The following is a 22135-nucleotide window of genomic DNA, read 5'->3' on the forward strand; positions in this document are numbered from 1 at the left end:
CTGGTTTAAGCAAATGAAACGATCTTGACAACAGAGTTCACTGTAAAGATGATGGGACAGGGGTTGAGACTGTCTTTCTTACGTGGGAAGAGGAGTGGAAGAGCAGGCCGTAAAAGAGGAGAGACCTTTTGAAGGAGTTTCGCAAGCATCGTCTTGAACATGAGAAAAGCTTATCCCGCCGTGAGAAAAACAAAACCCGTCTGGTTTGGCAGTGTTCCCAGATCATAGGCTGTGATTCCCAGTGTAATATTTCCCGACAGGCCCACGCCGAAGTCGTTAAGTCACATACAGGACGGTTTAATGTATTTATTTTATGTGTGCAGGTTCAAACCGCAACTCTAATAACATTTGTGTGGGGGGGTGGAGAGTGAGAAAACCTGGATTTGTGCTGGAAATGGCCCAACCTGATGATCACTTTAGATAAGCTATTACCAGCAGGACAGTGGGGTGGGAATAGGTATTGTTTCATATTCTCTGTGTGTATATAAAGTCTGCTGCAGTTTCCACGATATGCATCTGAGGAAGTGAGCTGTAGCTCACGAAAGCTCATGCTCAAATAAATTGGTTAGTCTCTAAGGTGCCACAAGTACTCCTTTTCTTTTTGCGAATACAGACTAACACGGCTATTACTCTGAAACCATCCAGAGAATGTGATTCCTTATTGGACCCATCTCTTGGATAGCAATAGGCACTCCTTCCGCTGGGCAAATTTTGTTTTCACGCAGACTTTGGCCTTGAATGGGTCAAGTTGGACAAACATTTACAGGGCCGAGGATTCAAACATTCCCTTTCTCACTCACACACACTCACACATTGGCATGGGTGTGCAGGAAACATGTGTGTTTAATAGCATACTCCAGGGCTAAGAGGGGGAGTGTTTGCCTAGGACTGAAGTAAAGGTTAATTTGCTTAATGCTCTTTGCCTGTCAAGCTGTTATTTGGCAACCATCGATGAGAAAAATCTACCGTCCCCTCGTCTCTGAAAGGAAAGAAAACCACAGACCACAACTATAATGTGGGTTTGGCTGGGGGATGCCAAAAAGCAGGTTGTGTGATTGGCTTCCAGCTGCTGCCACCCCCCTCCCCAAGAATTGCAGTGCTCTTGAAAAAGATGCAGGGCTGTGATGATCATCTAGTCCAGCATTTCTCAAACACGGGGTCCCAACCCAAAAGGGGGTCGCAAACCTATTGTAGGGGAGGTCGCGGTATTGTCACCCTAACTTCTGTGCTCTCCGGCTGCCCAGCTCTGAAGGCAGCACCGCCCGCAGCAGCAGTGCAGAAGTAAGGGTGGCCTGGTATGGGGAGGGCAGTCACATTTTTTGGGGGGGGGTGTCGTCACAGCCTGAAATATTTTCAAAGGGGGTCCCAGCAAAAAGAAAAAAAGTTTGAGAACCCCTGATCTAGTCTGACCTGCTGCAGGACACAGGCCAGTGGTTCCTGCATCAAGCCTGTACCTTGTGACTGAGCTAGAGCGGGATGCCCACCAAGCCTGGTGAGTGACACCGCTGCGGATGCTGAAGCCCCATGTCCTCAGGGACTGTACTCATCTCTAAAAATCCTGGTAAGGAAAACTGTCAGCGGCTGTAAAACAGAGAAAACAAACTGGAGCTACTGCAACCCACACATTTATTCTCTTGTTCCTTCAGCTTCTCATCTTCCCTTCTTCTTTCCTCCTCCCTTTCAGCACCAGTACATCCTGCGTAGGGCTAGGCCCACACTTTTGCGGGCCCTGCTGTCTGCATCAAGCCATGTGTAGGCTGAGAAGGAAGCTAGCTGTGTTTTTCTGCACATACCCCAGAGCCGGCTCCAGTCCTGTGCCCACACAGACATACCAGGGCTTATGGGTTCTTTGTTCTTTTCCAATGAGAGAGAGCCCTGGACTAATAACAGCAACTCACAGTGTCAAGTGCTTTCCGTCTTCCAAGCACTGCACAAATACTGTCTATTCACCCGGGAGATTTGAAGAGCCAATTGTGCCCTAGGAGCACAGAAACCCTTTGAAGGCAAGATGGTGCCGAGCAGAGGACATTTGGGAGGCCAATGCAGAGAGCAGATTCTCCCTCTTGAGAAACCAGGTTGGTATCTGGTACGTGGCCACCAAAGTTACCGTGGTGACAATGGGGTGGGGTTGCCACTCATTCCACGACTTATAGGACAGGCTTTGATTTTGAGGGTCATGATCCAGGCATCCTGACATATCTCTGGGGCCAAAGCAGCGTCATTTGGTTTGTGGCACAGATGGAACAAGGCAAAATCGTGGTGCCCCAGATCTGTCTTGAAGAGCTGGGAGCCCTTCTGCATCCTTCTTGTTTTGCTGTTGCATGGCATTGAGAGACAAGGGCTCTCTGCCCTCCCGCTGGCCCTGCCCTTTGGGTCTGGAATCCCACCTCTTCTCACATGTTTGCAGGGTGCCGACAGGGACAGCATGCCCCTGCGCGGAGGTGCATGAGTGTCAAATATCTCCCTTCCCAGTGCTAGCATGCTGCAGCACACCATGGGGGCCACGAAACATGCACAGTGCTGCATAGTCAATGGGACACATCCATGCGGCTAAACAAAGTTCCAGCCGGATGCATCTCACCGATATGATACCGGGAATCCCATGACCTTATTTTAATGAATCCATGGCTGCATTTAATGACAATGCCCACATCGCAGTCACCAGCTCAACTGCACACATGCAACATTGGAAGTAGAACTCAGGACTGTCTCTGCAAGCTCTCACTCCCCTCAGACTCCAGATGAAGGAGAATTTCTCTTAGTTCATATAATTGTAGAAGGTTAGAGTTGGAAGAGACCTCAGGAGGTCATCTAGTCCAACCCCCTGCTCAAAGCAGGACCAACCCCAACTAAATCATCCCAGCCAGGGCTTTGTCAAGCCGGGCCTTAAAAACCTCTAAGGGTGGAGATTCCACCACCTCCCTAGGTAACGCATTCCAGTGCTTCACCACCCTCCTAGTGAAATAATGTTTCCTAATATCCAACCTAGACCTCCTGCACTGCAACTTCAGACCATTGCTCTGTTCTGTCATCTGCCACCCCTGAGAACAGCCGAGCTCCATCCTCTTTGGAATCCCCTTCAGGTAGTTGAAGGCTGCTATCAAATCCCCGCTCACTCGTCTCTTCTGCAGACCAAATAAGCCCTGTTCCCTCAGCCTCTCCTCGTAAGTCATGGGCCCCAGCCCCTAAGCATTTTTGTTGCCTTCCACTGGACTCTCTCCAATTTGTCCACATCCCTTCTGTAGTCCACATCCTTGTCCACATCCTTCCTAGTTGTAGTAATATTAGTGCTTATATCCTCTACGGGCCATGAAGAGAGGGTGACAAGAACAAATCAGCGGGACATCTTGCCCATGATGAGCCCATTGCGGACCGCTGAATATTTACCTGGCAAACAAAGACAAGTCAACTTAACCAAGACATACTGAGTTATTGAGGAACGGAGGTGCTGTTTCCACCCCAGAGTGCAACCAGTTCTGACTCACCCTTATAGGAGGGAAGTCAAGGAAATTCTTTTGCCCCCCCATTCCCTGGCTGCAAAACAACCAGTCCCGAGGAATTAATTTCCCCCTTGTCTACAGAGCATCAGAGATGGAGAAGAGCTAGTCAGTACCATCTACTCCGCTGTCTGCTCTTCTTTGGTTTGCATTATGAGGATCTAAATATTTAGGACACCTTCTTTACCTAGGGCCGCAGTTCTGAAATCTTTGTGTGGCTTCCTCTCCACTTAGCAATGTCACCCATAAATCTCTCTTCCCACATCTCCTCTCTTTAGGACAGAGCTTCCTAGAGCTGCAACTTTGCTCGCTGACAATCTGGGGGGTGGTGTACCCACCAGGAATGGTTCCTCTTACAAAGGTGGCATGAAACGAGGGACAAACGGAGGAACTGGTCCTTTCAATGGACTGGAATGATGCTGGTGGTAATTCCTGAATTGCTGAATTACTACAGCGACATACATATTTGAGAGTAGACAGCTTGATCCAGTCCTGAGGTCCATCTAATGCAGTCTCCTATCCCTGACGGATGTATAGAAAAGCTGAAAGGTTTCATTCTCTGTGGCACTTTCCCCACTGTGCACCAGGTGCATGTGTGTGATTCAGAGTGAGAGGTATGTTAAAAGAAGACACTTGTTTCGTTTTCACAATGCACCGTTAACCTGGAGAACTCACTGTCACAGTGTATTATTGAAGTTAAGAGCATAGTAGAATTCCTAAAAAGTTTAGACATTTATATGGCTATCATCTGCAGGAACAGGACAAAAAATGTGTGAGGAATATCAACCCTCATGTTTCATAGTAGAAGCCCATCAGTATCTGCCTGGGGTCAGGAAGAAAGTTCTCTTCAGGGCAGGTTATTCCATAAGTGTTCACTGGAGGGTTTCTTTCACCTTCCTGATTTCTATTTCTATTAAGACACCAGACTAACTGGGGCTGTATGGCAATTGCTCTGTTTCTGTGTTAGGAGTTGTCTATTTGTATGAGAGGCATGTATTGCATGCCAGTAACCCTGCCTGACCACCTCTCCACACTTCATCCCTCTGGGGTTCTTATGCAAAGCAGGAAATAGCAGGCTTCACTGGGAACTTTCTGTGGGTGCACCTGGCTTGAAATGACGATGCTTTCATTTTCTGCACCTTTAAATGTCTAAGTGCAGCGCCTAACTGCAGAGAGAGCAGCCATTTTGGTTTTTAGAGCTGCTGTAGAGTGTTACAAAGACACACACACACTGTGCTCCCCTCAGGGAGACTTGACTTTTGTTCTTTCTTGGCTACCATAAGCTAAAGTAAACGCTGTTTGAGTCAGAAAGTGCATGTTTTGGAAACATAACCATTTCTTACGGGTGTTTTTTAAGTTTACAGTATGCGATTTTTTTTAGACAGCCTACCTACTCATTTGCTCTGCTAAAATAGGTACATAAACTCTAACTATACCATGGCATCAAAATAATGGTTTACACTCCATGATCTCACACCTGTTTTTAACCTGGGATATAATGAGACTCTTCAAAACCACAAGAAACCAAAAAGAAGTGGCAGAAAAAAATATTTGATATAAGGCTAACTAGCGAGCGTGCACGTGAAAACTCCCCTTCCACCCAGAGGGATGTATAAAAAGCCTGACGCAAGTCCAGACGCCCAGGGGTTGGGTGGATCCTGGCCCTGTTTTAGCCTCCTTCATCCCAGGCCTCTGAATGGCCTGATTCTCAGCTCCCTCCACTCCCACCGAAGCTGAGGGGGAGCGGCAGGGGCTCAGCACCACTAATTAACAGGCCCTATATGGGCACATGGGAGATATCGTCTCTCATCGACATTTGACCAGCAGGTGTCACCAAAGCCAACACGCCTCGGGAAGCCCAGACAGAACCAAGAACCCACATGCCAGGCATCTGGAGCATGAACTCTGAACAGTACCTTTGAATCCCCGCATCCCAGTAGAGCCGGATGGGCCGAGGTCTCCCTTGTCTCCTTTCAGGCCGGGTGGTCCCAGAGGCCCTCTCTCCCCAGGGAGCCCTGGATTGGGAACGAACAACAGACAAGGTGTTGTTATGACAGCAGGAAACCAAACCGGCGAAGAGCAGTACCTGGCGTGCAGGCTGCCTGAGTGCTAACTGGCTCTGCTGGGCCCACCTGGCAGCGTGAGACCAACGAGAGGTGCACCCTCTCCATCCCGCTGTCCTGCTAAACCAAATGCCCTCGCTGCTCCTGGCCGATCAGAACCGAAGACGGGCCTGCACTACAAAGCTCACACACAGACACCTAATTCCCCAGTGTTCAGTGGGGCTCTGGATCCAGGCTTCTAGTCTGGGCCCAAGCCTAATCAGAACCGCCACGGTGAAGAACCCGTTGGTACATCTACAGCTCAAGTTGCAACATTTCAGGTGCCTTTGTGGGGGCTCGGCTTGGTGCAGAGCGACCCAGCCAAATGTAAAAGGGCAACCTCCCTGCAGGAGACCACAGCATGTGATGGGAGCAGGGCGGCTACTTGCTACCTGCTCCAGAATCCACAGGATGGCCCAATCTCTTGGGTCCGTCCCACAGCATTCCTAAAGGGCCTTTAAAGAACCCTGAACTGACTTAGCACTGGGCATCATGTCCCAGTCTCATTGGACTTTTCCCACTCTAGTTGATATGCTCCTCTGAGAGTGCCGGTTACAGGGAACCAAGGCATCTTGACGTCACCCCGCCCCGTCACGCTTGCCTGTGCCCTGGCTGGCTGTGTGACCCCCGGCAGCTCACTCAGGGAGATGTATGTCCTGTGCAGAGGGATAGTACAAGGACTATTCACCATCTGTGGGTGAAAGTGGGACTTAAGCATTACCTGGGCCTTGTGCTGGTCCCTCTGCATGGGTGAATTGAACCCTCAGGGCCCAGTGCTGTGGCCACGGAGGTCTCATAGACTCTAAGACCAGAAGGGACCATCATGATCATCTAGTCTGACCCCCTGCACATCGCAGGCCACAGTACCTCACCCACCCACTCCTGTAACAGACCCAGAACCTCTGGCTGAGTCACTGAAGTCCTCAAATCATGATTTGAAGACTTCAAGTTACAGAGAAATCCCACATTTACACTAGTTTAAACCTGCAAGTGACCCAGGCCCCATGCTGTAGAAGAAGGTGAAAACCCCCAGGGTCTCTGCCAATCTGACGTGGGGAAAAATTCCTACCCGACCCCCAATATGACAATCAGTTAGACCCTGAGCATGTGGGCAAGACCCACCAGCCAGACACCTGGGAAAGAATTCTCTGTAGCAACTCAGAGCCCTCCCCAGCTAATGTCCCCATCTCTGGCCATTGTAGATGCTAACAGAAGTCACGGATGACTCATATGCCATTGTATCATCCCCCCATCCCCTCAATTTATCCAGCTCAGTCTTGAACCCAGTTAGGTTTTTTGCCCTCCACTGCTCCCTTTGGGAGGCTGTTCCAGAACTTCACTCCTCTGACAGTGAGAAACCTTTGCCTAATTTCAAGCCTAAACATATTGATGGCCAATTTCTCTCCATTTGTTCTTGTGTCAATATTGGCCCTTAACTGAAATAACTCCTCTCCTTCCCTGGGGTTTATCCCTCTGTGGCAGGGGTGGCCAACCTGAGTCTGAGAAGGAGCCAGAATTGATCAGTGTACATTGCCAAAGAGCCAGAGTAATACGTCAGCGGCCCCCGATCAACTCCCCCAGCCCAGCTCCCAGCGTCTCCCCGATCAGCTGTTTTGTGGTGTGCAGGAGGCTTTGGGGAGGAGGGGGGAGGAGTGTGGGCATGGCAGGGTCAGGGGAAGGGGCAGGAAAGGGTGGAGCGGGGGCAGGGCCTGTGGCAGAGCCGGGGGTTCAGCCGTGAGCACCCCCCGGCCCATTGGAAATTTGGCGCCTGTCGCTCCAGCCCCGGAGTCGGAGCCTAGACAAGGAGCCGCATGTTAACGTCTGAAGAGCCGCATGGGGCTCCGGAGCCGCAGGTTGGCCCCCACTGCTCTGAGGTATTTATAGAGAACAATCACATCTCCCCTCAGCCTTTGTTTGGTTAGGCTAAACAAGCCCAGCTCCTTAAGTCCCTCTAACAAGGTAGGTTCTCTATTCCTCTGATCATCCTAGCAGCCCATGTCAATGGGAGTTTTCAATCAATGCCAGGGAATACCGACTAGGCCCTAACCCTTTCTGCGCTGCATTCTAGGGACATCATAATTCTTCCCCCATCCCACGGCAGGCATGGGGCTTCAGGATCTGATTAGTTGCAGCTGTCTGAGTGGGGGAAGGTGCTATGCAGAAGGGGAATTAATGCTGGCCAGCTAGCCTTTTACATGCTTCCCCTGCACCCCATCACAAGCTGAATTCCTTTCTAAACCCCAGGCCATGGTGGTGCCCTGGCTGGGAGAATTTCTTTGATCCCGTGTGAAAGACAAAGGAGCCAGCAACGGCGGAAATGTACAAGCAAGTTTCAAAATTGACACAAATCTTAAAGAGTTAACAAACAAAAAAAGCAGCAGCAGCCAGACAATCCATTTGTGATGCTGATTAAACCCAAATAAAAACAGCCATTAATCTGTCAACGAGCGTGCAATAACATGGGTAGCCATTGCTGACAAGCTCTTTAGTAGAACAGATGGGTTTTTCTGCCAGCTTGGCTGGTTTTACAGTCCCACGTGGGGCAGGGGAGTGTGTCTTACAAGACCATCCAGCCTAGCACACACAAGTCATCAGCAAGGCTCGAACACAGGGCTTCTAGCACCACACCCCATGCCTTTAAGCATCGGAGCTATAGGAGGAAGGCTAGCAGCAAGTCGCAGTTGTGGATCCAGCCACTAGAGGGTGACAGGGATGCACTCAGCCAACGTGTCACGTGGCTGACATGGTCAAACCCAACCTGTCCTCTCCAGGCGAGAGACGAGTATTTGCAGCCAACTGAGAGTGTCTCTCTCATCAGATGGGGAGTGGGATGAAACAGAGAATGTGTTGGCTGACTCTGTGTGTGGTGATGGATTCTGGGATTCTCTGCACCCCAGCAATGCCACCAGGATCCATCTTACAGGGTGTGGGGAAAGGAGAGTCATTTGGATATGGTCAGTGTCTTGGGGTGTAAATGGGATTAGATGCCTAACCCAGCGATTCTTCTTCACATGCTCAATGGGAAACTGTCTGATGTGGGGGGTGGAAGGACTTCTCTCCCATGGTGTCCTGATACACGGAGGGAGGTCCATGAAGCTTTGTAATAGTCTCCCAATAGAAGGCGTGGAAGCCCCATCACGTGGGATGTTACAAAGTAGGCCAGACAAAGCCCTGGAGAATACCCTGGAGGGAACAGCCTTGCGTTGCTGGGGAGATAAACTGCATGGTCGAATAGGCCTTTTCCCCATCTGACTTCTCCAGGTTGTTTTATGATACTGGTTGTGCCACTTACAAGACTTGCTCGCAAATCTGGAATTCTAGATTTGGATCAGAACTAAAAAAAAACACCCCCAAACTTTGGGTAAGTTTGTATCCACCTGGGCCGGTCCCCAAACAGCTCAGAACTTTTGTGGTCTGATTCAGCTTGGTTCTGGGAGTTCCGGGCCGCTACAGATGTCTGTCTCAGCCCCTTTTGACCTACATACAGACTTCCACTTAGATAGAAAAACATGCTTTCCTTTTGTTTTTAATTGAATTTGCCTTGACAAACAATGGTTTAAATTAAGGGGGGGGGGGAATGTTTCCTGAAACTTGGAAAAGTTTCATGTAACCCCTAAGAAAGGTCCAGATTCCCAACCCCACCAGGATCTCAAATTCCCATTCCCCAGCACTTCAGGACCCCATGTGCGGCTGCTTCCCGCTGCCTTTGGTTTTACTTTGTTTTTTTGCTGATACTAACCCTTTGTTTCCTGCCTGCAAACCATCTGCTTAGAAGTTAGTGGTTTGCTGGAAATGTCAATTCCACTAAACCATGCAGCGTGTGGCTATGAAAGGAGCAGGTGATCAGATGCTTAGTTTGTTTACATTAAATTGCTACTCCAGTGAATGAAGGCAGCATGGGAGGATATCAAAGGACCACTCTGGCAGACTATCAGGCCCAGCAACTATCCCAGCAAGCCATCAGCACTGCCGGAGACAAAGGCTCACCTTGCATCTCTGAGCACGTGGGGGTGTCCATAGGAATGCAAAGAAGCAGGGAATTTGTTTAGCTCCATACCCAAATCATGTTGTTAGTATGGCAAAGGCATCACAGCGTTGGACAGCAGTGACTGGCTGATGACGACTGATGTGCCACCCCCCCTCCACCCCAGAAGCGCTAATTCCAGGAGCGGCTCGAGGACCCGGGTATGCCTGTGAGTATGGTTGATGGCTGATTGCCACCTGAAGGCCCCCATGAGCCTGCCCGCTACATGCCAGCTCTAAGTCAGTGGTCACTCTATGGAGGCATAGTGGGACAGTACACCTAGTGCACCGAAAGGAAGTTAAACTATCCCACCCAACCTAGCTTTATGGCAGGAGAAAGGGGATCGGATTACAGAGGGGAAAGAGTTCAAGAAGTAATATGGGCTGAGTTTCCAGGGCGGTGATCTCTGGAAGTCAGCCTCTAAGCATGCACAAGATGGCTCAGAAGCCTGGGGAACAAGATCGTTGCTCCAAAGGATTTGGAATGCTGCAAACGACAGGGAGAGGAATTGTCTCGGGTGACATAACCAGGGGTAATAATTAGCCCTTCTGTAGTGTGTTTTATCCAGAGCTCCTCGAGGTGCTTGTTTCAAGGAGGGCTGGCATCTGTACCCTGAGTCTTACAAGTGGGGAAACTGAGGCACAGAAAGGGGCAGCAAGTTAGCAAGGTCACATGGCAAATCAATGGCACAGCTGGGAATAGTACTCCTTGATTGCCTGTGGAGCTGGTGTCTGGACCTCTAGGTCACATTGCAAGACCACTTGCTAGGTCTGGGGCCCTACAAAACCACTCAAAGGTAGTTATGTGTTGTAACACTAACAGAACAGAATTAAGCCAACAATAAAAATTAGGCACATAGGGGAAAATGTCAGGACAATGAGATCTCCTAGTTTACGGATCAATCTCCTAAAGATTGTGATGGAAACTCCATCATCTGAGTCATTTAAAACTAGACTGGACAAAGTGCTGGAGAATCGACTCTGGGAAACAAACCTGTATTGGCTGGAGGGATGGTACCCAATGCGTCTTGCTCATCTCTTTGTTACTGCTATTTATTATTTGTATAGTGCTAACAGTGTGCCATAGCCCATTGAAGTTGATCGGCATATTTCCTGGAGCAATTCCTGTGGGCACCTAGTACATAGTCTGTTACCTCTTAGTCCAGGTAAACCAGGAACTCCAGGCTCGCCTTCCATTCCTTCATTGCCTTGGTCTCCTTTTGGTCCTGGAGGCCCTGAAATATGACACGTAAAGACGGTTAGTGGCTCTTTAGACAGAGCAGTAGCAGCAGCAGATGGACACATGCACACCTCTGCCCTTAACTGTCGATTATTATTTAGCAAATGCCCAGAAAAGTGTGGGAAGTGCCTAATGGACATGGATTAAAGGCAGGCCCCTGTCCCAAAACATACAAGCGCCATGACTGAGGTGAAGTTTGCCAGGTGCCTTCTTCCCCGATTCATGGATTTCAAGGCCATGATCATCTCATTTGACTTTCTGAATTGCACAGGCCAGAGAAATTCACCAAGTAATTCCTGTCAGAGGCGCCTGTTTAGAGATGGTCAAAATTCAGAATTTCCATCCCAGAAGAAATTCTGACATGTCAAAATTTCCTTTCATCCCGAATTGGAATGAAAAGTCAAAATTTCATCATTTTCTGCAAACATTTGCTTCGGAACTATTAAAACCTCCAATGCAGGGGAATCCTGTCTTGGATTTCATCATAACAGATAAAGAGGAATTGGTCACAGAAATAAAAACAAGTGGTAGCTTAGGTACAAGGGATCACAACTTGATTACATTTGTTATGTGCAAACAGAATAAAGTCCAACCGGTAACGCATCTAGCTGGCGATTTAAAAGCAGCAATTTCACAAAGCTGAAACCAATTATGAGCCAAATCAGTTGAGAGAAAGCATTTAAACAGAAAAATGTGAATGATAATGAGGAACTGTTTAAGAATATTTTATAGATGCCCAAAAAGACACAATCCCACAGGAGAGAAAGAATGTTACACTGCTTTTAAAACAACAACAGCAACAAAAACAACTGGACTTAGAAGCAGAAAGAAGTGAAAGCAGCTACCATTTTTAAAAAAAATCATATATAACAAATGGAAGAATGGGACTCTTGACAGTAATGACTCTAATCAGAAACTAGGAATAGGAGAAAATTCGTAAGGGAAGCAAAGAGGCACAAGGAGACATCTGTGGCTAGCAGAGTTAAGGACCCTTAAAGTATAAACCAGTAATGCCAGGTTTTACAGGGGAGGATGAAGGGCGGAGCTATGTCTGGTATTAAAGGGGAGGATGAAGGGCGGAGCTATGTCAGGTGTTAAAGGGGAGGATGAAGGGCAGAGCTATGTCTGGTATTAAAGGAGAGGATGAAGAGTTTTTCAGTGAGGTGAGAAAACAGCAGTTCTGAAGGCAGGACCTTTGCGTGCTCGCTCTGTGGCTTGTCTAAGTTCTCAGAGAAGGGAGATTATGACAGCAGGTGCTCTGGAAGCTTCTCCATACACACAGCTCTGCCAATGCCCCTCAGTCCTGACCTGTGACCTCCCTTTCCCCCATAATTCCAGCTCTGCTGGTGTCGCTCAGTCTCATCCACAGCCCCCCCGCTATTCCAGACCCGAGTCTCTAGTTCTCTCAGGACAGGCCCTGAACATAGACTCGTCCCCATTGCTTTGGTTCGTGGCCAGTTTCACTCTCGAGCTCTGCTGCCCTAGCCCTATGGTGCAATGCCTGGGCTGCGAATGCCGCAGGGGACCAGTCCTTTGTTCAACCCAGGATCTCTTCACTGGATTTAAAATCAAAGCCAACCCTGGAAACGTTTCCGTTTGCTCTTGGGGCTCTCAGAAAAGTTCCTTTTCTGCATTCACAGAGCCTGCACTGGGACCTAAATTTGACCTGCATGTCCCTTTCCGGCCTTCAGTTAAAGTCTCTTCACTTCACAGGGGCCCCAAAAAGCAGATCCCGAGCCAGGAAATACCTAGAGAGAAGGCTCCAAACCATCCCATGGCTGAAGAGCTCTTACGCTTGCACTCAGCTGGCTCCAGCGTGGCTGGATTCAAGGTCCCTCACGCAGCAACTGCTCCATAAAGTTCCACATGGCCTCGCGTTACAGGCGCACTGGAAAATAACCCGAGCCAGGGCCCCGCCTGACTTCCCTTAAGCCGGAGAGACACGTGTGTGCTTTTCCCCAGGGGCATTGCAAAATGGATCTGCATTGCCCCTTTCACACCAAAACCTACAGCTGGTCCCCACCCCCTCCACTTCCATCACCTCCCCCCACAACTATCCAAGCTGTGCCCCCACATTAGTGAGAATGGGATGTTGGGGGCAGGATGGTTTTGTTAAAGACAGTTTCCATGTGTTCAGAGCCACCAGCTTGTTTTCATCCCAGACCCTCCCCAGGGGCAACAATCAAACTAGCTTAATGATTTTAAATTTAAAGGGCCTCAGTAAATTACAGGTTTAAGATGGGGGCGGGGGGCTCACTAATGAAAGCCAGCAACCGTCCGAAGCTGTCTGCCCGCAGTTGGCAAAGACTCCCCACACTCAACCGCTCCCCCACCCTCCCCACACACAAAGGCAGGAGTTGGTCTTAAGACCATGCAGATGGTCACCTGTGGTGCCCCCATGCCCTCCTGACACCGAAAGAGGAAGACAGTGGACAGGGTGGACAGTGGACAGTGGACAGAGCAGACCAAGGCCCTTGGACGGGGGGAGGGGACCGGAGGGATGCTCCTAAAAATGCTGTAATGAGCCCTTGACCACTAGGCTGCCCATGAAGGAATCCCAGAAGCAGCAGGGATAGAACTCAGAGCCTCCTGCTTCCAAAGCTACCTGAACTAAAGGGAAATCTTCGATTAGCTGCCAGCAGTCTAGGATCTATGACAAAGGCCTGGGAAGTTCTGACTTCATCCAGTAGAGGGTGCACGCACATACACACCCACCAGTTCACGGCTGTGTGTCCGTCTGATCAGCAGTACCACTGGCAAGGGGAAGTAGTCGTAAAAGGAGAAGGCGGGGCAAGGAAAGAGGATAAGGAGTTTCAGGCTGATATCGCCTGCAGCCTATAGGTGAAAAGAACAGGAGGACTTGTGGCACCTTAGAGACTAACCAATTTATTTGAGCATGAGCTTTCGTGAGCTACAGCTCACTTCATCGGATGCATACCGTGGAAACTGCAGCAGACTTTATATACACACAGAGATCATGAAACAATACCTCCTCCCACCCCACTGTCCTGCTGGTAATAGCTTATCTAAAGTGATCATCAAGTTGGGCCATTTCCAGCTCAAATCCAGGTTTTCTCACCCTCCACACAAATTCACTCTCCTGCTGGTGATAGCCCATCCAAAGTGACAACTCTTTACACAATGTGCATGATAATCAAGTTGGGCCATTTCCTGCACAAATCCAGGTTCTCTCACCCCCTCACCTCCCTCCCAAAAACCACACACACAAACTCACTATCCTGCTGGTAATAGCTCATCCAAAGTGACCACTCTCCCTACAATGTGCATGATAATCAAGGTGGGCCATTTCCAGCACAAATCCAGGTTTTCTCACACCCCCCACACCCCCATACACACACAAACTCACTCTTCTGCTGGTAATAGCTCATCCAAACTGACCACTCACCTATAGGTGGAAGCATTTGCCAAGTAAGGTAAAGTTATAAGCGAAAGCAGTAATAGCCTCAAAGCCTGTAAGACAATAGCTTAGCCAAAGTTGAAGCATAAGGCCCAATAAAGCTGTAGCAGGTGTTTTAGCACGAGTAGCTGACTGGGAGTAGCTCTAGGATCTCACAAGACAGAATGCTGCCATGGAGAAGTCTGACGAAACTCCCGGCAGGTAACCGCAAAACACCAGCTAATGCTAGTGTGGGATATTTTAGGATAGGAACATGGCACAGACGGTCAACCACAAGGATGACATGGTAACCTAACTGCCATCTAGGCAAATGAGCCTGCAGTAAATGATATACTAGCCTATAAGGAGATGACACGCCACATTATTAGGGTGAGACAGTTTAGATATGGACCACAGAGGCCAAACATCCTTATGAATATTCATGGTGGCCACAGAGCCCTATGATAGGGCTATCCATGGCTCAACCCACTGGGCTCTTCTTGGCACGTAAGAGATAGAACCATGCATGGATCATCTGTCCCATCCCTTTGAAGCCTCTGCGAGGGATGGTGTGAGTACATGGACGCTCGGGGCGCTTCGTATTATCTCTGTCTTCTTTGCCGGATTGGAGTGTTTGTGCTTTTGCCAACCGTGCTCATAAAAATATTACAAGGGCAGAGAGCCTTGCCTAAGTGTGACTGTCTCTGGCAAGCACACGGGAGTTCTCGTAATAACTCATACTTCTGGCTCCAATCACAAAGCAGGACCCCACCAAACGACAGTGCTAACTGGCATTTCTAATTGATCAATATAACTAATACACATCAACAGATCAGACAAAACATCCACCCCAAGATGATGAGTGCTTTTCGGCCAGACATCAGAAGTTTACATGTAAACTACACAGGAATCTCAGTCTCCCGTTAAAACTCTATTTGTCACCAGAAATCGGGGGTGGGGATTCATAGAGTCCTAGAAATGTCGGGCTGGAAGGGACCTCGAGAGAGGTCATCAAGTCCAGCCCCCTGTGCCGAGGCAGAACCAAGTAAACCTGGACCATCCCTGACAGGTGTTTGTCCGGCCTGTTCTCAAAGACCTCCCATGACGGGGATTCCACAACCTCCCATGTCTTACATCCAATAATATTTGGCCACTCAAAAGCCACTACCGCTTGAGAGAAAAGGCTAACCCCCACAACTCTCCGCCGCTGGAGAGCCAAAGTCCCACATGCTGCCAATGGGGGTTACACCTAGACAGGATAACAGAGCATGCTGCAAGCCAGGCGTAAGGGGCATTGGCAGGACGGCGTGTGGGGAGCCCCGGACTGGACTAGCAGGTGGGAGCCTACACATCACAGTTGAGTGGCATTGGCCAAGCTGGAAGCGGGGCAGACCAGTGGGGACACAGATCAGGACTGAGGTGCATTGGCGGAGCTGGGAAGAGGGGAGGGTGAGAGACTGGTACAGCTGTGGGGGCTGCAGAGCGGGACTGAGGTGGCCTCTGCCCAGGGTTATTAGTAGCCTGTACTAATGGAAGAAAACACCAAGCCAAACTCATCCCTTATTTAGTCAGACTGACTTCAATGGAGCTACACAAGGGATGGATTTGACCTGAAGTTTGTACAATGATTATTTATCATTTCTATTACGGTAGCACCTAGGAACCGTAACCAGTGCCCCAGCGTGTACAAAGCAGTAAGGATTTGGTCTTTGGTGTTCACAGAGCCATAGAGTCTCCGATTTTTAAGGGCAGACGTTGGATTTGTCTCATGCATGATCAGTTCATTTATAGCAGAGTCCCACTCAGCTGCCAGTCAGAACCCTTGCTGGATGTGGGTGGATTTAAAATATACACGGGGCTTTGGATGAAGACGTTCTGTGGGGGAAGAATCTGGTCATCCACACACTAGAAAATCCTCTCTCGGCCATATCTAACAGAGGTTCCAAACCACTGTGCAATTAGGACCGTGATGCTGTCTTGTTCTCCTAACGGCCTGGGAATGCCAGAGCCCCGGGCAGCCTCGGCTCTGTATGGGGTGCAAGGCACCACCTAGGCAGGAGGGCTCCCACCTCCCCCTTCCCCAACTGGGAACATTGGCTGCATTGAGCCGAGGACAGGCGGAGGGGGAGAAAGCCCTTTTGGAAGGCGGCTCGGCCAAGCAGGGCGGCGGGATCGTAAATTACCTGATTCGCAGCACGCTGGCGATGACAGCGAGTGGGAAAGGGAGAGAGCGGGAGAGCTGGAGATCCAAAAAGAGAGGGAGTGGAGGACGAGACTGCCAAGAAAGTGTCAACCCAGAGGTTGGCCCATCTGGAGAGAGTTTGCTGTGCTTGTATTCATCACAGTAACACACCCTGTGTGTCAGGATCCATCCTGTCCTCAGCCACAACCAATCCCTCAGGCAGGGGGGCAAAGCCACACCTAGAGAGGCCTGCAGTGATGCTGGAGGGGCAGGTGCACAGCCTTATGTCTACACAGCACACCTGGGCTCTGACCCATGTTTAAGCCCAGATTCACCACACACCATCTACCATGACCATCCACACACAAAGCCCACTGACATGTACCTGCATTCTCTCAGAACATGGGCTACCTGGCTCACCCAGGGGTACCAGCCCCTGGCCCTCTGTAGCCCAGGCCCAAGCTGGCCCCTTTTGCAGCTAGCAGAAGCCAGCGTTATGAGGCTTGTGTTTGGATAATCGGTCAATGCTATCCCCCAATCCTCTGGCCCTTCTGCCTCCCAGCTCGCCACTCGCCTCCCATGAACTGAAAGCGACTTCCGGGTTCAAATTCAGCTGCTGGGCATTTAACCTTTCATTTCCATGCAGGCTGCTTGATTTTACAGACAGATAAACCTTGCTTGATGAAAAACTGCAAACGCCCTCCCACCCACTTGTTGCTAGCTGGCCAGAAGAACGCACCCGGGTATAGGGGTGTGGCATGATTATATCCAGGAGGCCTTTGTCTTTCAGTGACACAGAGCCTCACCTTCCAGGGCATAGTCTGATCACTGGTTGAGTTCACCGGGAAATCTTGTGCTGTAGGCCATCTAAAATCTCTGCAATGAAAAGCCTCCTCGGGCTGCCTGGGGGAACTGAACCCAGGGCAAGTGGAGCTAAAAGCATGAATCTCTAACACTCCAGGGCCATTAGCTCATAAGCCTCTTACACACTCCAGCCATTAAAGTGGGACAAAGACCCGTACTGTACTAGCATGGATTATATAACGATATTTAAAGGCGACCTGCAAAGGGTTTATTTAAAGTTGGGCTTGAGCCATTTTTGCTTTTTTTTGGATGAAAAGAGAAGGCCTGGAGGGTGCATTTTAATGAGAGAATTTTATTTCGACACGTCCTTTGACCTTAGGATCATCTATCTGGTCTTCCCCGGCGTGGATGCTGCAAACTGTAACATTGAATTCAGTGTTTTCTAAAGAGTGGGGCACAAGATGAACTAGCCAGGGGAGAATAGGGGCCAGGGGTGGCAGGTGAGATGGGCCTCTCACTTGATCTCCAGGTTCAGCTTTGTGTTTTGAAAAAAAGTTAGTCTTTCGTGATCATCGTTGCGAATAAAGCCTTGAAAATGTGACCTGAGTGAAGCTGATGCAGAGACACCTGCCTGAGCCTGCAGAGAGCTTGAGACAATAGCTCTGCCTGGGTCACTTCAGTGGGTGCTCACTTGGAGGCCAATGATGATACTTTAAACGTCAGCATTGTCAACCATTTTATAGCTCATCAAGGTAAGGAAGAAAGGAGAGGAACAATCAGATTAAGGAGACCTACATGATCTACTGTGACAGCTCATTTCGAGTGGCCCTTTAACACCTCCTAGGGCAGCTACTTTCATTTTCTGGAGGCCTGAGCTCAGATTTCAAAAGTTTGGGAAACACTGGCTTAATTGGAGGGACACAGGGTGTGGAACCTTTAGCAATGACTTCCTTTCTCCAGCACGACACAACTGATCACTGGAGTGAAATCGGTGTCATGGAAAATAACGTGTCCCAAACAGAGAGCTTTAAACTGTGTAACTATAAAACTTCTCCCGTCCTCTCTTAGCTGCTCAACTTCCTCTCTTCAGTTCCAGCCGCTCAAACTACAGTTCATGGCGCGGGGCACCCAAGCCCAAGGGAAACACTCCACATGCCCATGCTCTCTGAATCTGCTCTCTACAGGCTGTGAGCCAGCCTCACAGATGACACCAAATATGATCTGAGGAGAGAGTCCCGGATTTGCACCTTAATACACTCAAAACCGCCTTCACCAAACAAGGTCACTGCATCAGAGAAGTAGATCGCATCATGGAACGGGCCATCCAAATACCGCGAGAGAACCTGCTTCAACACAGAACTAAAACACACTCCGAGTGCACACCCCTAGTTGTCACCTACTACCCCACAAGGGAACCCCTACAGGGTATCATCAAACAATGACAACCCATCCTGAAAGAAATCTTTCCTGAACCCCCTCTTCTGGCCTTTACACAACCCCTCAATCTCTCCAAGCTCATCATCAGAAGCAAGCTCCACACAAACCAGGACACACCAACTCAAAGCAGTGCCAGACCCTGCTAGAACAACAGATGCAAAACGGCAGACATATCTCCACCGCTACAATGATCAACACCGAACACACCTTTTAAGATCCATGGGTCCTACTCATGTCTGTGACTACATGTGGGATACCTCACCCAGTGCACTAAATGCCCCAGTAACAACTATGTGGGTGAAAAGAGACAGTTGCTACACTCACAAATGAACTCACACACAGGGAAAGGATAAAAGATGAAAACACCCTGTCGCCTATGAGTGAACACTTTTCACAGAGCAATCACTCCATAGCTGACCTCTCAGTCCTCGGCCTCAAAGGAAACTTGCACAACACCTTCAAAAGCCCAGCACGGGAACGTCATAACTTTGCTAGGCACTACAAATCATGGACTGAATAGACACTGGATTTATGGCTTATTACAATAATCTATATCCCACTTAACAACCCCCCCAGCCTTTCCCCATCCCTTTCCCCCTATGATTGGAGATGTACTAATGGGCCACTTCACCTTGAATGGTCCTTTGACATATGCGCTAACTACTTTTGCTCAACGATCTGTTCCATCTCGCATTTAGCTGTGACACTCTGGTTACCTTTCCCAGACCTGCAGAAGAGCCCTGTGTAAGCTCGAAAGCTTGTTTCTCACCAACAGAAGTCGGTCCAATAAAAGCTATTGACTCCCCGCCTGCTGGGGCCGACCTGGCTACAACAACACGGTACACACGCTCTCTACGGACACTTCCGTGCCATCTCTCTGCTTCCCTGCAGTAAGCTGAGCGCGAGGGTGCACTGCTAAACCCAGAGGGGTGGTTAAAGCCATCCCAAACCACACATTATGGTTCAAACCAAGCCACAAGCAAGCCGGCCGGAAGGGAGTGCCGCCTCCTAGACCCAAACCTACCCTACAGGACACAAGTTTCCATCTTCAGTGCTGGCTGGAAACTGCAGCCGGTGGCCCCAGAGCCACCTCCGCAGATGTCTGCTGTCGGCCCTGCGCCCAGGCGGCAGGAAGGTGAAAGCATCTAGCCTGTCTAGCCGACTAGCCTGCTGCCCCTCCCCGAGGCAGAACAGCCCAGGGAGAGCGAGGACGTGGCAGGAAGGTCAGAAGAATGGGCTGGGGGGTAGGGCTGGAAGTCCAGAGACACCGGACAGGGGCTCTAGAGACTGGGGCTTCTTCCCTTGTTCAGCTCCATCCTTCTCTTGTGACTGTGAGCAGGTGGCCCCACACATAGTCGGCAATACCCCTCTCCCCCACGCCCAGCCGAGAGGTGCACGGAGGCTGACGTTGGCAGAGTAGCCGCAGCAGCCGTTGAAGCAGGGGCTGCTGATTTGGGGCAGGAGGGGGAAAGGATCCCCCGTGCTCGGCCCCCCGGGGTGCCTCCTCTCCCTCTCCAGCGAGGGCCAGATCTACACTCAGGCGGTCAGTCGGCCCAGCTACGTCGCTCGGGGGTGTGTGTGTGATTAATCCGCACCCCTCAGCAACGCAGTGAAGGCGATCTAACCCCCGGTGTAGACAGCACTAGGTCGACGGAAGAATTTTTCTGTCGGTCTGGCTACTGCCGCTCAGTGGAGAGGCCGGGGGGGGAATGGGAGAACCCCTCCCACAGCGCTGCAGCTAGGCTGCTGTAGCATTTCAAGCCTGAACAAGCCCTAAGCCCCCGCGGGGAGGAGCCAGCGGAGACCGTGGCTGGCAGAGCAGTGGCAGAAGGAGCTCAAGCGGGAATATCAGGACGCTTCACTCTGACCGGACTTTCTCTGCCCTGCCAACCTGCTCCCTCACCTTCACTTCAGCCTCACCCCACACCTGCCCCTCTCCCCTGCCCTGTCCCCTTCCTCCCTTCCCTGGCCTTTCTGTTTCGCGAATCCCCTCCTAACTATACCCACCCCTGCCCCGCAAAAATGATAGCACTCACATGCCATTGGAGGTCACCACATTGATCGCTTGGCTTCTGCGTGCCAGCCCTTTCCCCCACCCCGTGTCCGATGGATGTAGGGCAGGGACTGTCTACTATTCTGTATCTGTACAGCTCCTGACACACTGGGACCTTGAGCTCAGGCAGTCCTGAGGCACTATGTTCATAAACATGATTAATACGCTTTCAGCTTGCAGCTCTGCTAAGAGACCCTCGCACCCCTGTCCTTAGCTAGCCAGGCAGTTGCGGGGGAAGCTTCCACCTGTTGAGCTAAAGGAGTAAATCCATCAGCTGGCAGTGGTAGTAGGTTGTAAACTCCCTGCAGTGCTGTACAGTCATTGGTGCATGTGATGTGATGGGTTCACATGGCGCCATCGGCCTCGGCTGAGGAGAGCCAGCCGAACGCCCTTACCCCGTATCACGGAGATGTTCCTCAAGGCAATGGAGTGCTCCCAGTCCTTCAGCCTCAGGTCCTCGGTCACGTCGTTCAGGATGGCCAGCTCGTGCTTCAGCTGCTGCTCCATGGCGATGTGGATCCGCCTCATCTGCCGGGCGTCCTCCGTGGCGTTGCTGATCAGCACCTGCAGGTCCTGGATCCGGGTGTGGTGGAGGCCCACGTCATAGGAAAAGGTCCTATTGATGGTGCCCACGGCCCCGCCCACCTCGGTCAGCTGGTCACTCAGGCTCTCCACCTGGGCGGCCAGGTGGGTCAGGAGGCTGTCGTGGTGCTCCAGAAGCAGCCGGCTGCTGTTGCCCTCCACCCAGAGCCTGTAGGTCTCCAGCTGGGCCATGTCGCTCTGATGGTTCAAGCTGTCTCTCAGGCTGGCCACGGCCTTGTCCGTTTGGCTTGCCTGCGTCTGTAGGCTCCAGAGGAACCCCTCCAGCTTCTGCAGGGAGCCCGTCATCAGGAAGAGGGAGTCTGAGTGATTCTGCAAGAGATCCTGGAGCCGCCAGATGTGGTCCAGGATGTCCCCTTTGAGCGGCAGCTGCAGCAGCTTGAGCTGCATGTCCCTGATGCTCTCGTTCAGGCGGTTCACGTTCCCTGTCAGCGCCTTCAGGTCCTCGGGGGAGCTCTGTGGCCTGGAGACTGCAGGAGAAAGAGAGGAACCAGGTGTCAGACGCGCACAGGGAGTCGGGAGGGGGCAGGCCGAGAGCCGCTGGTAACAGCAGCTCCGGTCCCCAAGGAACATTCCTCACACCTCCCTCCCCACCTGACAGCTGCCACTGTGCAATACGGCCATTGGTCTGCACGGCCCGAAATTGATAGCACCACCTGCAGGTGCACACAGGGACCTGAATATGGCTCTTGGTCATTTGCCTATTCCCAAATTCTGGCCCCAAGCTCTAGACGTGTGGAGGGGACCGTCTGTGCCTAGACCTACACCTATCCCATCTGAGTCCCTATCGGCCACCGTCC

The 22135-nt window shown here is 50.7% G+C and overlaps 1 protein-coding gene across 1 annotated transcript in view; it reads right to left on the reverse strand.

The window, feature by feature from the left end:
* SCARA5 (scavenger receptor class A member 5) overlaps positions 1 to 22135 on the reverse strand; it is a 136287-nt gene that overhangs the window by 38831 nt on the left and 75321 nt on the right. The window contains exons 4-6 of the mRNA XM_073335533.2: positions 21131 to 21805; positions 10777 to 10857; positions 5414 to 5512 (exon numbers count right to left, since the gene is read on the reverse strand). Of these exons, the coding sequence (XP_073191634.1) occupies positions 5414 to 5512; positions 10777 to 10857; positions 21131 to 21805 (855 nt within the window). The remainder of the gene's footprint in view (positions 1 to 5413; positions 5513 to 10776; positions 10858 to 21130; positions 21806 to 22135) is intronic.

This window comes from Lepidochelys kempii, chromosome 3 (assembly GCF_965140285.1).
Source record: "Lepidochelys kempii isolate rLepKem1 chromosome 3, rLepKem1.hap1, whole genome shotgun sequence".
Classification (NCBI taxonomy): Eukaryota; Metazoa; Chordata; order Testudines; family Cheloniidae; genus Lepidochelys; species Lepidochelys kempii.